The 15,166-nt window shown below is 50.9% G+C and overlaps 1 protein-coding gene across 1 annotated transcript in view; it reads right to left on the bottom strand.

Moving 5' to 3' along the window:
- Nucleotides 1-12,183, bottom strand: part of LOC141098497 (uncharacterized) — a 295,534-nt gene extending 283,351 nt beyond the window's left edge. The window contains exons 1-2 of the mRNA XM_073586333.1: nucleotides 11,802-12,183; nucleotides 6,382-6,919 (exon numbers count right to left, since the gene is read on the bottom strand). Coding sequence (XP_073442434.1) covers nucleotides 6,382-6,919; nucleotides 11,802-12,183 — 920 coding nt within the window. The remainder of the gene's footprint in view (nucleotides 1-6,381; nucleotides 6,920-11,801) is intronic.
- Nucleotides 12,184-15,166: the final 2,983 nt, after the last annotated feature.

The raw sequence follows: 15,166 nt of genomic DNA, 5'->3' as shown, positions 1-15,166 counted from the left end.
GCGTCACTAGTTCCTTATACAGGAGTATAATGAGGCCTCACTGTACAGGAGAGATCGGAGCGAGGAGCAGAGGCCTGATCACAAGAGCTGACAATCTGAGGAAACAGCAATGCTGAATAACAGTCTACACTGTGTCACTAGATCCTTATACAGGAGTATAATGAGGCCTCACTGTACAGGAGAGACCGGAGCGAGGAGCAGGGGCCTGATCACAAGAGCTGACAATCTGAGGAAGCAGCAATGCTGAATAACAGTCTACACTGCGTCACTAGATCCTTATACAGGGGTATAATGAGGCCCTAACTTTACAGGCAAAGACCTAGAACAAGGACTGTGGAAAACGGATTTCTATTTTAAAAAGAGCCGTTTAAAGAGCCAAAAGTGCCGACTCTTTATGGAGCCGAATCACCAAAAAGAGCCAAACTTCCCATCACTACTATTAACGTCAGTAAACAATTCCTCAAATATGTCCACAACCTCTCCCTCACTTTCACTATCCCTAACCGTTACTACATTGTGGCTTTTGTTGTTTTTATTATTATTTTTACCACCTGCTGGAGGGCCCCAGCTCCTGGACTGTGGAGCCAGCATTGATAGGGTTACTTCTACCCAGGAGTGCTACTGCCCCTTTAAATGCACTAGAGCAGAGTGCACCCAGTACGCCCTGCCTGGGCTTGGGAGCAGCTGCAACTCCTGAGCTCTCTGGCTCATTTTTTTTTCTTTTGTCCGCCATTGCTTCTGGGGCAGAGACAGGCTCTGCCACCGCACCCTTCCCTTTCCTCTCAACCCCCGCCAGCTTTTCCAGGAGCACCAGAGCCCCCGCAACACCTGATGACAGTAAGTGGGCAGAGGACCCCGACAACTCCCCACCGGCTTTCGGGGGCATTGTATTGCTGGTTTGAGTGGGCGGGACAGGAGACTGTGAGCTCGCCGAGGCCACGCCCCCCACCAGCCGCAGTCACAGCGAGCTGGGCAGCAGCCCCTTTCGAGGCCACGCCCCTCCCACCAGACGCGTGCACAGCGGGCAGGACAGTGGCCGAGGTGGACATGCCCCCCCACATGCCGCTGCCTTTGCAGACAGGGCAACACTCAGGGAAGACACACCCCCTCCACAGGCCATCACCGCCTCTCTGCACCCACCGCTTGGTGCCGGTAACGCTGGCCACTCCTCCTTGGTGTCCAGCGGCAGGGACCCCCGCACGGACCCCTTTTTGGATCTACGCGCCGGGAACCCCGCTCTCACCACGGGCGTCGCTGTAGGAGCGACCAGCCCTTTGCAGATTTTTAACTGTTGCTTTACGGTTTCCGCACCCTTTCTTGGCTTCTGAACCCCCATTAGTGATCCAGACTTAACGGATCCGCATGTGGGGGATCCAGAAGCCCCAGCACTCGCCGCCGGAGGTGCGGCCCTGGCTGCATGTACACTTGTGCAGGTGCATTGAGCAGCAGGGTGGTGTGCTGGTAAAAGGGGGAAAAAAAAATCTTTTAAATCTGCCTGAGCAAGTGTGACCTGAGCGTAAGTGCGAGCTGTGGTAAGTGTGTGACTTGTGATTCAGTGACTTTGGATTCAGGGAGTTTCCAAGGGAGGAATTACTGAATTGCTGTTATATTTTATTAATACTTTTTATTTATTTTTGCTTATTTTTTTGTCTGGTGCAATCCCCATTAGGATGTGCTCCACTATTGCCAATGCCATCCAGTGCACGTCTTCCCGCATGTATGAAATCCTTGAACAGCCGGTCGAGGGTGCATACTGCTGTGCGAGATGTGAGCACGTTGTGCATTTGGAAGCCCAGATACTGGATCTAAATGTGCAGCTGGCAACACTGAGATCCATAGACAATATGGAAAGGAGTCTTCTGCTCACTGAGCAGACGCTCAATGGGATAGATGAGGGGGGGATGCTAGGTTGGAGCTGCAGGATAATGAAGCAGCTAGCTGGGTGACAGAAGGCAGGGTAGAGGGAAGAGCTCCAGGGAGGCTAGTCCTGATCTGGCACACCCCAATAAGTTTGCTAAGTTGGCAGATGAGGGGAGTGTTAGTGCAGGAGTAGCACTGCCGCAGCAAGGCATGTCCTCTGAAAGCCGGAGAAGTGTCTGCCCCAGTAAGGGGGAAATAGGAGAGCAGGGCAGGCCAGACAGGTTCTGGTAGTGGGAGACTCAATAAGTGAACAGATAGGGCAATCTGTCACAAAGACAGGGATCGTCGAACGGTGTGCTGCCTACCTGGCGGTCGAGTCCGACACATCGCTGATCGGGTTGACAGATTACTGGGAGGGGCTGGTGAGGATCCAGCGGTCATGGTGCACATTGGCACAAATGACAAAGTTAGAGGTAGGTGGAAGGTCCTTAAAGATGATTTCAGGGAATTAGGCTGTAAGCTTAAAGCAAGGACCTCCAAGGTGATATTTTCGGAAATACTTCCTGTGCCACGCCAGAGAGGCAACGGGAGATTAGGGAGGTTAATAAGTGGCTCAGGAATTGGTGTAGGAAGGAGGGATTTGGGTTCCTGCAGAACTGGGCCGACTTCTCAGTTGGCTACAGGTTCTACGCTAGGGACGGGCTGCACCTCATTGGGTGGAGAAAATGGCTAGAAGGTTGGAGGAATGTTTAAACTAGGGACGGGGGGAGGGTATTCCTTTTATAGGAGGGGAAGACAGTGCAGATAGAGACCTGGGCACAAATAATGAAATTGGGGGTGGAGGTAGCATGGGGGTGGGGTTAGAACAGTTAATAATTTAAGAAAGAATAGAGGTACAGAGAGATACATAAAGTGCATGTATACTAATGCCAGAAGCCTCGCCAACAAGATGGAGGAATTGGAGTTAATGTTGTTGGAACATAATTATGACATGGTGGGGATATCTTAGACATGGCTGGACGAGAGCCATGACTGGGCGGTTAATTTACAGGGCTATAGTCTGTTCAGAAATGACCGAACAAATAAGCGAGGGGGAGGCGTGTGTTTATATGTAAAATCATCCTTAAAACCATCCTTCGTGATAATATATATGAATCTAATGAAAATGTAGAGTCCCTGTGGGTAGAGATAAGGGAGGGTGGAAAACTAATAAATTACTGATAAGGGTTTGTTATAAGTCTCCAAAAATAATGGAAGCAACAGAGAATATCCTCATAAAGCAAATAGATGAAGCTGCGACTCAAGAAGTCATTATTATGGGGGACTTCAACTACCCTGAAATACATTGGGGAACCGAAACCTGCAGTTCCAGCAAAGGTAATAGGTTTTTGACAACTCTGAGAGACAATTACCTTTCACAAATGGTTCAGGACCCAACAAGAGGGGGGGCACTGCTAGACCTAATATTAACCAACAGGCCAGACCGCATATCAAATATAAGGGTTGAGGGTCACTTGGGTAATAGTGATCACTAATTAATAAGTTTTCATGTATCCTTTAATAAGATGTGTAGTAGAGGGGTTACAAGGACACTAAACTTCAGGAAGGCAAATTTCCAACACATAAGAGATGATCTTGGTGCATTTAACTGGGTCAATATCCTGAGACATAAAAATACACAAAGAAAATGGGAGACGTTTATTAGCATCCTGAATAGGACCTGTGCACAATATATACCATATGGGAATAAACATGTTAGAAATAGGAGGAAATCACTATGGCTAAATAGAGCTGTAAGGGGTGCAATAAGAGATAAAAATAAAGCATTAAGAGAATTAAAGCAAGTAGGTAGTGATGAGGCATTAAATAAATACAGAAAATTAAATAAATTCTGTAAAAAGCAAATCAAGATAGCAAAGATTGAGGCAGAGAGACTCATTGCCAGAGAAAGTAAAAATAATCCCAAAATATTCTTTATCTACATAAATAGTAGGGAGCTAAAAATGATAGTGTTGGCCCCCTTAAAAATAGTCTGGGTGAAATGGTGGATGAGGATGAGGAAAAATCCAATATGCTAAATGACTTTTTTCAACAGTATTTACACAAGAAAATCCCATGACGGATAACATGATCAGAGATAAAAATTCTCCATTAAATGACACCTGCTTAACCCAGTAGGAAGTACGGCGGCGTCTAAAAATCACTAAAATTGACAAATCCCTGGGCCCGGATGGGATACACCCCCGAGTACTGCAGGAATTAAGCACAGTCATAGATAGACCATTATTTTTAATCTTTAAAGATTCCATAATAACAGGGTCTGTACCACAGGACTGGCGTATAGCAAATGTGGTGCCAATATTCAAAAAGGGGACAAAAACTGAACTTGGAAATTATAGGCCAGTAAGTTTAGCCTCAACTGTGGGTAAAATCCTGGAGGGTTTTCTAAGAGATACTATACTGGAGTATCTGGAGACGAATAACCTCATGACCCAATATCAACATGGGTTTATGAGGAACCGTTCCTGTCAGACTAATCTGATAAGCTTTTATGAAGAGGTAAGTTCAGGACTGGACCAAGGAAATGCAGTGGACGTGGTGTACATGGACTTTTCAAAAGCTTTTGATACGGTGCCACACAAAAGGTTGATACATAAAATGAGAACAATGGGGATAGGGAAAGCTATGTGTAAGTGGGTTAAGAGCTCGCTCAGGGATAGGAAACAAAGGGTGGTTATTAATGGAGAAATCTCGGACTGGGTCACGGTTAGCAGTGGGGTACCACAGGGGTCAGTTTTGGGCCCGCTTTTTAACATATTTATTAATGACCTTGTAGGGGGCATAGAGAGTAGAATTTCAATATTTGCAGATGACACTAAACTCTACAGGGTAATCAGTACAGAGGAGGACAATTTTATATTACAGGAGGATTTATGTAAACTAGAAGCTTGGGCTGATAAATGGCAAACGAGCTTTAATGGGGATAAATGTAAGGTCATGCACTTGGGTAGAATGAACAAGATGTATGATTATGTGCTTAATTGTAAAACACTGGGCAAAACTGTCACTGAAAAAGACCTGGGTGTATGGGTGGACGACAAACTCACATTTAGTGACCAGTGTCAGGCAGCTGCTGCAAAGGCAAATAAAATAATGGGATACATTAAAAGAGGCATAGATGCTCATGAGAGAACATAGTTTTACCTCTATATAAGTCACTAGTGCGACCACACTTAGAATACTGTGTACAGTTCTGGTCTCCGGTGTATAAGAAAGACATAGCTGAACTGGAGCAGGTGCAGAGAAGAGCGAGCAAGGTTATTAGGGAACTAGGGGGTCTGCAATACCAAGACAGGTTATTACACTTTGGGTTATTTAGTTTGGAAAATTGAAGGCTTAGGGGTGATCTTATTACAATGTATAAATATATGCGGGGACAATACAAAGACCTTTCTAATGATCTTTTTACTCTTAGACCTGTGACGGGAACAAGGGGGCATCCTTTATGTCTGGAGGAAAGAAGGTTTAAGCATACTCACAGATGCGGATTCTTTACTGTAAGAGTAGTGAGACTATGGAACTCTCTGCCATATGATGTTGTAATGAGTGATTCCCTACTAAAACTTAAGAAGGGACTGGATGCCTTTCTTGAAAAGTATAATATTACAGGGTATATACACTAGTTTCCTTAATATTGTGTTGATCCAGGGAGCTAGTCTGATTGCCGTATGTGGAGTCGGGAAGGAATTTTTTTCCTCAATGTGAAGCTTACTGTTTGCAACATGGGTTTTTTTTGCCTTCCTCTGGATCAACATGTTAGGACAAGTTAGGATAGGATATAGGTTGAACTAGATGGACTTAGTCTTCCTTCAACGTTAATAACTATGTTACTATGTTATTTAGTGCTGGACTAGCCCCCCCCACTAGCCACAGTGGGCTGAGCCCGAGCACTACCACCATTTACACCATCACATAAACCGGTACCGACCTCCATATCGCTGCCTGAGTCTGAACAGCCACCACCAGACTTGACAGTCAGATCCAGGCAGATATTACTCTCCCCGCTCCCATGCTGCGGACCCACCACAGGGCCCGAGCCGGGGTGGGCAGCGGGACTGGGGGGCCCCAGGAAAAGGGGCCAAAACAAGTTTTTCCACTATTGTATCTTTTAGCTTGCGCCTCCTCCCCCTCCCGGTTGCCCCATCCTCGGGGCAGACCTCATCACCAAACAACAGTGTGCCACCCCGCGCCGGGGACTCATTCTGCCTCACTTGCTGTAGGATGAAGCAGCCCCCCTCACTATTACTCCCGCTACCACCTTCCTCCCCCTCACTCCCACTGGAGTCCAGTGGGAGAGCCACTTGTTCGGGGGCTATCCCGCTGTATGTTACCTGGGTAAACTTACCAGGTCCTCAGGTGGAGGTGGCCCAGATGCACTGCGGATGCCATCTTCCTCCTCGTCCTCCACCTGGCTGGGGCCTCCTGACCCCCCAGGAGACCCCCCCGGCCATGGCTCTATACCGGTCGTCATTTCTTAACTTCTCTCCAAAAGGGCCGCTTCCATCAAGGATGACAGATCTTCTGGCCTCCAGAGCCTTTATTTCCTCCTTTAGCCTCTGTACCGTGGCGCTCACCTCGACTCTCTTTGAGGCAGGGAGCCGGTTTTTGGAGACAACGCGGGCTCCCTTCAACTCCCGGAGTTTCCACAGCTGCTTTGCTGTCTCCTCATACTCGCAGAGGTGGGCGTGGATGTGGGAGGCGTAGTTGGTAGCCGGGTCTCCCGCAGCCTTGGAGCCCCAGATGTTAGGGGGGGCTCCTGCCTTTGCACCTCCGCTAGCAGCCTCTCCTCCAGAAGAACCCACCATGGCACTAGCTTTGGGGATCACAGACCCTGGAACCTTGCGGCCCTTCAGGTTTTTTTCCCATCCCTGGGACTGGCTTGATATAGTATGGGCCGCTAGCTGGCAGGTGAGGCCCCCCACCCCCAGCTGGTTTGCCGGGGGGTGGGAGCCAAGGGCACAGTCCAGGCTTTGCTCAGTCCCAGGGAAAGTTTTCTTACCTGGGAAGGGGGCAAATGAAAAGTCCAGTAGGAGAAAAAAAAAATCCATTCCCAGGAGCTTAGCTTTTCCTCAGCCTCTCTCAGCAGCTGCAGCAGCGCCCCGCCCTCTCCACTTCCTGTTGAGGTGGGCAGGAGCTCTTTTTTTATTAGAAAAATATAAACATAAACATTACATAATACAAAAACAAATCCCTTACGTTGGTTCCAAAAACGAAAATACTTGCCAAAACACAAACTTAATAAACAATTTCAAGCTGTCCATGCCTTCCTTATCCGACCAGAGTCCTTCTTTTGAGTCCTCTCAGAGCTTTCCAACTCTTGGGAGCCCCCAGCAGTAACCTAACCTACTTATAAAAGAGAAAACAAAATTTTAAACACATTCATTCCCCCATTCACTCCCCTCCACTCATGCACATTTTATTAAAGGGAAAACAACATCCTGGCCCATACTGCCCTAACACAGAGAAGCCACCTTGGCCATACTAATATAACACCACAACCATTTTTTTTTCCCCTCCACCGCACCAAAGGTCCATGAGTTCATGCCCTATCACGTCTAGAAACGGGTCCATGAAAGTTTATGGCCCTAACTCCAAAACACAAACCAGGGTCCTTTTTATGGCCCACTTTTCCTCACATGGTCCTTGGTCAGTTCCATGGCCACCGGTCCTTTGGCCCTTGTCTTCTCCAGGGTCCATCTTTCCCTTCCCTCCCCCCTGGAAACCCCCACCCAACCTAACTGTACCCCCCCTTTTTACTAACTATTTACATACTATACATATAACATTTATACTACTCATTAATCATGACTACATACAATCCTAACATACATACATAATACATATAATATATCATGATATCTACTGACTTTATGCCTAAGACACATTTTATCACATAATTAATGCTACCCACTTAACCAATTTTTCCTCCCAGCTTTTACTTCCGACACCACTTGCAAGGCTCAAGTTCAGTGCCTGCAAGCCCAATATCCATGTCTTTTAGTTTTACAAAACAAAAAGCTACATGTGTCATGCATTAGCCCACCACCAGGAGACTGGATTCCTAAGAGGCCCTATCCCTCGCCTTCAACACATACACAACTAACGCTGTCCCTACTTCTGTCCCTAAAGAAAACTGTCCCTATCTATCCCTATCTATCCCTGCTCTACCTAACTTAACAAACTCTATCTGTCCCTCAAATCTGTCCCTACTTCTCCTTCAACACCCACACCACCTTATGCTGTCCCTACCCTCATTCACACAGACTCCAGCTCTCCCTTGAATGTTTTTAAAAGGAGAGACCCCTCCAAAGCCGAGAGGCCTTCCTCACACCCAGTCTCTCGAACTTCAAAGAACGCACCTTCCCCAGGTCACCCAAGATGTTACTAACCACCTCGTCCCAGGAGAGGGTTTTCCTTTGCACCGAAACTAAACACCGTGCATTCCACGTGTAAAACCTGACCACTATGCTAACTAGGAATAAAGTGCCCCGATCTCGGCCACCCAGGGATCTGAACGCCCCATAGACCCACTCGGCGTAAGAAAGGGATGCCAGCCGCGGCCAACGTATGGAAGCACCCACCCTGTTGTAAACCTCTGTATTAAAGGGACACCGAAGGAGGAAGTGCTCCATGCTTTCCAGCGTGTCGCCGCACTCCTCACGGGGACAATTCCGATCATCGGATTTCCTGTACTTCACGTTGTCCCTTACATACAGCTTCCCGTGAAAGCAGCGCCAGGCCAAGTCCCAAAACTTCATGGGGATCCACTTTGAATCTAAAAGCCCGAGCCCCACCTCCAGATCCCGGCCTGGGCAATCCTTGAGGACCAGGGGCTTCCGGAAATGGGTCACCAGAACCCTTCTGTCAAGGCACTGCCTCAACATGGTCCTGATTTCCCACACTCCCAGACCCCACCGGCGGATCACCTTCAGAACCGGGGTAGCGTAAGCCGGGAGATGTCCGTGAGGTGTACGGAGGTCCTTCACCCGCCCTCCTGTCTCCCATTCCTGGAAGAAGGGTCGAAACCAGCCCCTGCAGGAGAATACCCACGGAGGAGCCCTCTCTAGCCAGAGGTTGGAAATGTTGGCCTTAAGAAAGGTGTTCACTAAGAACACTACTGGGTTGACCATACCCAACCCACCTAGTCTCCTCTTGTACGTGACCTCCCTCTTGATTAGGTTGAGCCTATTCCCCACAACAGCTGGAAGAACAGGCTGTAGACCCGTGTCCAGAGAGGTTCCGGCAAGATGCACACGCTGCCCAGTTAAATTAACAAAGGAAGCAGAAAACCTTTAGCCAATCTAACCCTTTCCCTTAGGGTTAAAGACCAACTGTTCCACTGGTCCAACTTTTGGACAGCGATCTTAAGTCTGCCCTCCCAATTTTGCTTGGGGTAGTCCCCGGGGCCAAATTCGATGCCTAGACTTTCGGCGGAGGCCTGGGGCCCTGGAAGGGTGTCCGGGAGATCAAAACCAGGATCTCCCCCTCCCATCCAGAGACTCTCACACTTTTCCCGGTTGATCATGGACCCGGATGCCTCCGAGTAGCGCGTGACCTTGGACATGACCCAATCCGTCTCCCCTCTCGAGGATACGAAGAGGGAAACGTCAGTGTACGCCACCACCCTCAGAGAGGACCCAGAGCCCGCCTGGTCCATCCCGACTCCCACCAACGGTCCACAGTCTACCCTCCTCAGGAAGGGATCGATCGCAAACACGTATAAAAGTGGGCTCAGAGGACAGCCCTTACGGACCCCAGAACCCACCTCAAAAGGGTGACCCGACCAACCATTCACGAGCGGGAAAGTCTCAGCCCCTTGGTATAAGGTCTCTAACCACTTTACAATCCCCCCCAGGCAGACCGTACTTCAAAAAGACAGACCAAAGGTACTCATGGTTAACCCGGTCAAAGGCTTTTGCTTGATCTAACGACAGCAGGTACCCCTTCCAGTGACCTGCCCAACCCTGCTCCACTGCCTCTCGGACACCGAGCACAGCGCTAAAAGTACTGCGGCCTTGAACGGAGCACTGCTGGGCCCCCGAAAGGAGCCGGGGTGCAAACTTGACCAGCCGATTAAACAGCACATTTGCAGAACCTTCCGGTCCGTATTGAGAAGCGCTATGGGACGCCAACTCTCAATACAGGACGAATCTTTACCCTTTGACAGAATAATCAGGGCTGACCTCCTCATTGAACTGGGAAGAGTGCCCGAGGAAAGACACTCATTAAACACCCCAGTCAAGAGGGGGACCAAGGAGTCCCTAAAGGTCTTGTAGAACTCGGATGTTAAGCCATCCGGACCTGGCGATTTCTTGGGCCGGAGCCCTTCAATGGCCAGTCTCACTTCCTTTTCCCTGATTACTTCTGCCAAAACACCAAGAGAGGGATCACCCCCTGGCTCAGGAATGGTTTCAGCCAGGAAAGCCGACATCCCGTCCTGATCCAGATCCCTCTTTTCCAAGAAGCGTGAGTAGAAAGAACTGACCACTTCCAGGATCCCTGATTTGGATCTGTTCAGGGACCCCGTACTGTCGATCAGTCCTGTCACCATCTTACAATTCACTGACATCTTACAGTTTCTGTAGGGGTCGGGCAACCGGTGCCTCCCGAAATCCCTCTCAAAAACTAAAGATGTGTGCCTATCATACTGACACCTCTTGAGCAAAGACTTCACTCTGGAGATTTCCTCTCGGTCACCTCCAGTTGAGACGAACTGCTCGAGATTCCTCCTCAGGGCCTGGTACAAGCGGTGCCTGTTCAGACTTCTGAGGTTCGAGAGCTGATGGAAGAACCCCACCACCCGCTTTTTGAAGATCTCCCACCACTCTGACTTACTGCTAGAGAGATCCAAAAGCGGTACCTGTCTCACGTCCGCTTCTTCCAGCAGGGACGAATTTAGCTTCCACAGCCCTCTTCCCATCCGGGGAGTCTCTGCAACATTCAGAGAAAAAAAAAATTAAACAGTGATTGCAGAACTCCACCTCAACGGCGGACACAGTGGAAAAGATGGCGTCCTCCTTTAATAAAAACCTATCTATTCTAGACCTACAACTATTTCCCCTATAATAGGTGAAACCCCCGTGGCCAGGTGTGTGCCGGATGTGGACATCCACCAGGCGAGCTTCACTAGCTATGCTATTTAGGGCGACGCTGTCATAAGCCATGCGGTCTCCGGGACCCCCTGTTCACAGGACCTCGTAATGGTGTTGAAGTCCCCACCGAAGACCACCTGCCAGCTCGTAAAAAGAAAGGGCTTGATCTTCAGGAAGAGACATTTCTGGTCCCACTTTGATTGTGGGCCGTATATATTTATGAACCAAAGCTCCTGTCCCCTCATGAACACGTCTAAGACCAGGCACCTCCCCATTTCCAACTTGATCACTCGTCTGCATTCCACATCTGCGGTTTTAAAAAGGACCGCCACCCCGCTATACGGCTCGGCCGCAAGAGACCAGTATGAGGGTCCGCACCTCCACTCTTTCTGTGCTTTGTGTATGACCCCCATGTCCATTAGTCTGGTCTCCTGCAAAAATAAAATTTCAGCCTCAATTTGGGTGAAAAAATCAAAGGCCGCAAATCTAGCCGCATCTGACTTAATGCTGGCGACATTAATGGATGCCAGCGTCAACGGGGCGAGTTCAGCCATCATGAGTGATCAAGTTCGACTGCCATTTTCTTGCCCACCCCGCTCCCATCACCACCCGGAGGGGAATCCTCAGAAACCTTTCTCTTCAAAGAAACCGAGGTATCCATCCCCTCCTCTCCCGGTGTCCTCGCCTCTGGGCTCCGGGTCCTTCCCCCCCGCGGGAGAGACAGTGTCCTCAAAGGACAGACCCTGCCATTCCCTGAAGGACCCTCTGATGCTGCCCCCGGTCCCTCACCCTCGTCTTGCGACTCCTCAGCAGGGTCTCCGAGGACACTGTACCGGTTGGAGAATGTGATCAGAGGGGGGTCGGTGGGCCCTTCCGCAGGTACATTCACGGTCGGGGGTGGAGGGGATTTGGAAGACTTGCCAGCCTTCTTCCTCCCACTCCTGTTGTTGCGCTTCCTACCACCCTTTGATTCTGTAGGCTGCTCTGCGACTTCCTCATCAACACTTTCATACTGAGAGGAGTTGTCTGAGTCAGCTGCATTATCCTCCCTCTCCATCCTCCTAATCTCCTCGCTCACCACTTCCTCCCTCTGGTCCTCAGAGGCTTTAGCCACCAGCCTAGAGGGTGGGGCAGGCACCACCCCGGTTGCCCGAGGCTCCACCCGCCCCATACCCCCATGGCGATCCTCCTGCCTCCACTGGTATGAGAGGCCCCTCTTAGCGACATTGCCTTTCCTCACTGGCCCCTTAGCCCCTCCCCCACCTCCACTACCTGCCGCAGCAGAGGAATCCCGCCAGGGGTTGCCCCCCACCGTCTCCCCCCACCGGGCCTGCAGTGGCATTGGAGAAGGAGCGAGGTTAGCGGGTACCCGAGATCACCACACAGGTGGCACCGAATTTCCTTGCACGTGGCAGCAAGATGACCCACCCCGCCACACAAGTCACATTTCTGTATCTTGCAGCCTGCGCTGAAATGTGTGCGGTCGCCGCACTTGTGGCAGACGTTCGGCTGCCCCTGGTAGAATTCCAGGATCCTGTCCCTTCCAAGGAATGCCAATGAAGGGATGTGGGTGACAGTACCACCTGAGACCTTCAATTTGACCATGAAGGTCCAGCTCCCCCGACCAAATACCGAATTCATCCAAGTTCTTTTTTGGGACATCAGTGACCTCCCCATAACGGGAAAGCCACATCATAATGTCAATGCCAGCGAGTGACTCGTTACATGTCACCACGGTCACTCGCTTGACGTTATTCTGGCGAGACACCGCCTGCACGACGAAGCCTCGCCAACCAGGGTCTTCTTTCACCAGCTCGTAGTTTGACCAGAAGAGCTCAAGCCCCTCTGGCCGCACGAAGCTGATGTCAAAGAAGCGGGTCGCCGAGGGATGGATCAGGGCAAAGATGTCAGCTGCCCTGGAGCCCATCTTCAGGAGGAGCTCCACCACCTTGCTCCTGGGTGAGTAGGCTCCATTGCCCCCCCACCGAACACGGACCACATTCCTTCTCGGCGGCCTCTGCCCGGCTGTCGGGAGTGACCAAACAGTCTCTACCTGCCTTTGCTCTTGGAAGTGGCTAAGCCATGTCTTTCCACCCGGAAAGACAGGTCCACCTTCCTCCCCTCTACTATGATTGACCTTTCTCCCCTTTTAAGGGCCTCCAGGAAAAGGCGGTGCAAAGCGCCATCCCCGGAGGCGAGGAGACCCCCTGAGACCCCCCCCGGAGCCCCAGCCGCGACCCCTGCAAACATGCGCCTGGGTCTCGCGGCCGGGTGGGCAGATGGGCCAGCCCCCCACCACTCGTGCTTGCTCCCACATTCACACCCTCATCCACTCCCACGTTCACTCTTTTATTTTTTCCATTCATTCCCACATTCACAGCGGCATTCACACCTGCACTCACTCCCTCATCCATGTCACTCACATCCCCATTATCATCAGTAAACAATTCCTCAAATATGTCCACAACCTCTCCCTCACTTTCACTATCCCTAACTGTTACTACATTGTGGCTTTTGTTGTTTTTATTATTATTTTTACCACCTGCTGGGGGCCCCAGCTCCTGGACTGTGGAGCCAGCATTGATAGGGTTACTTCTACCCAGGAGTGCCCCTTTAAATGCACCAGAGCAGAGTGAACTCAGTACGCCTTGCCTGGGCTTGGGAGAAGCTGCAACTCCTGAGCTCTCTGGCTCATTTTTATTTTCTTTTGTCCGCCATTGATTCTGGTGCAGGGACGGGCTCTGCCACTGCACCCTTCCCTCAACCCCCGCCGGCTTTTCCAGGAGCGCCAGAGCCCCCGCACCACCTGATGACAGTAAGTGGGCAGGGGACCCCGACAACTCCCCACCGGCTTTCGGGGGCTGGTTTGAGTGGGCGGGACAGGAGACTGTGAACTCGCCGAGGCCACACCCCCTGCCGGCCGCAATCACAGCGGTCCGGGCAGCAGCCCCTTGCGAGGCCACGCCCCTCCCGCCAGATGTGTGCACAGCGTGCGGGACAGTGGCCGAGGTGGACACGCCCCCCGCATGCCGCTGCCTTTGTGGACAGGGCAACACTTGGGAAAGACACGCCCCCTCTGCAGGCCATCACCGCCTCTCTGCACCCACCGCTTGGTGCCGGTAACGCTGACCACTCCTCCTTGGCATCCAGCGGCGGCAGGGACCCCCGCACGGACCCCTTTTTGGGTCTACGCGCAGGGGACCCCGCTCACCACGGGCGTCGCCGTAGGAGCGACCAGCCCTTTGCAGATTTTAGCTGTTGCTTTACTGTGTCCACACCCTTTCCTGGCTTCTGAGCCCCCATTAGTGATCCAGACTTAACGGATCCGCATGTAGGGGATCCAGAAGACCCAGCACTTGCCGCCGGAGGTGCGGCCCTGGCTGCATGTACACTTAGTGCTGGACTAGCCCCCCCACTCGCCACAGTGGGCTGAGCACGAGCACTACCACTAGAGTTGAGCGAAACGGATCGAAAAATTTCAAAAGTCGCCGACTTTTGGCAAAGTCGGGTTTCATGAAACGAAACCCGACCCTAGGATGAGGTCGGCCACGAGGTCGGCGACTTACGCGCCAAAGTCGCGTTTCAAAAGTTTGTTTTGCGCTCTTTTTCAGCCAATCAGGATCCACGGACACTGTGGGCAATGTGATGACATAGGCAGGGGTCACCACCATCTTTCAGAAGGGCATGCAAGTGATTGGCTTGCTTTGGTGGGCGTCACAGGGGGTATAAAAGGGCGTGCACGCCGACCGCCATGTTCCTCATGCTGATCTCAGAATAGGGAGAGCTGATGCTGATTCTGTAGGGAGAGCGTTAGGCAGGGAAGAAGACACCAAAAACTGCTTCTGCTGCTAGCGATTTTGCCTGTACAACACACCAGTCACTGTGTGTGCAGTGCAAGGGGAGGCTATATTTTGCTGGATCAGCGGTGTTGGTTGTTAGGCTGCCTTCTAAGGCTTCCTGACGGCTGCATTGCTGTTTACCCACTGCTCTGCAAACTGCTTTTTTAAAAGCAATCCCAATTTTTTTTTTTGTCCTGCTGAGGTACTGTGCGTGCATTTTTTCACACCATACAGCGGTGCACACTCCTCACACAGTACCGTATAACGGCTGTTATCACAGCCACAGTGAAGCTATCTGTGTGTCACTCTGTAAGA

The sequence above is a fragment of the Dendrobates tinctorius genome, unplaced genomic scaffold, assembly GCF_039654945.1.
Source record: "Dendrobates tinctorius isolate UK_male_01 unplaced genomic scaffold, ASM3965494v1 ptg000092l, whole genome shotgun sequence".
Taxonomy (NCBI): Eukaryota; Metazoa; Chordata; class Amphibia; order Anura; family Dendrobatidae; genus Dendrobates; species Dendrobates tinctorius.
This window is presented reverse-complemented; position numbering and strand designations above follow the sequence as displayed.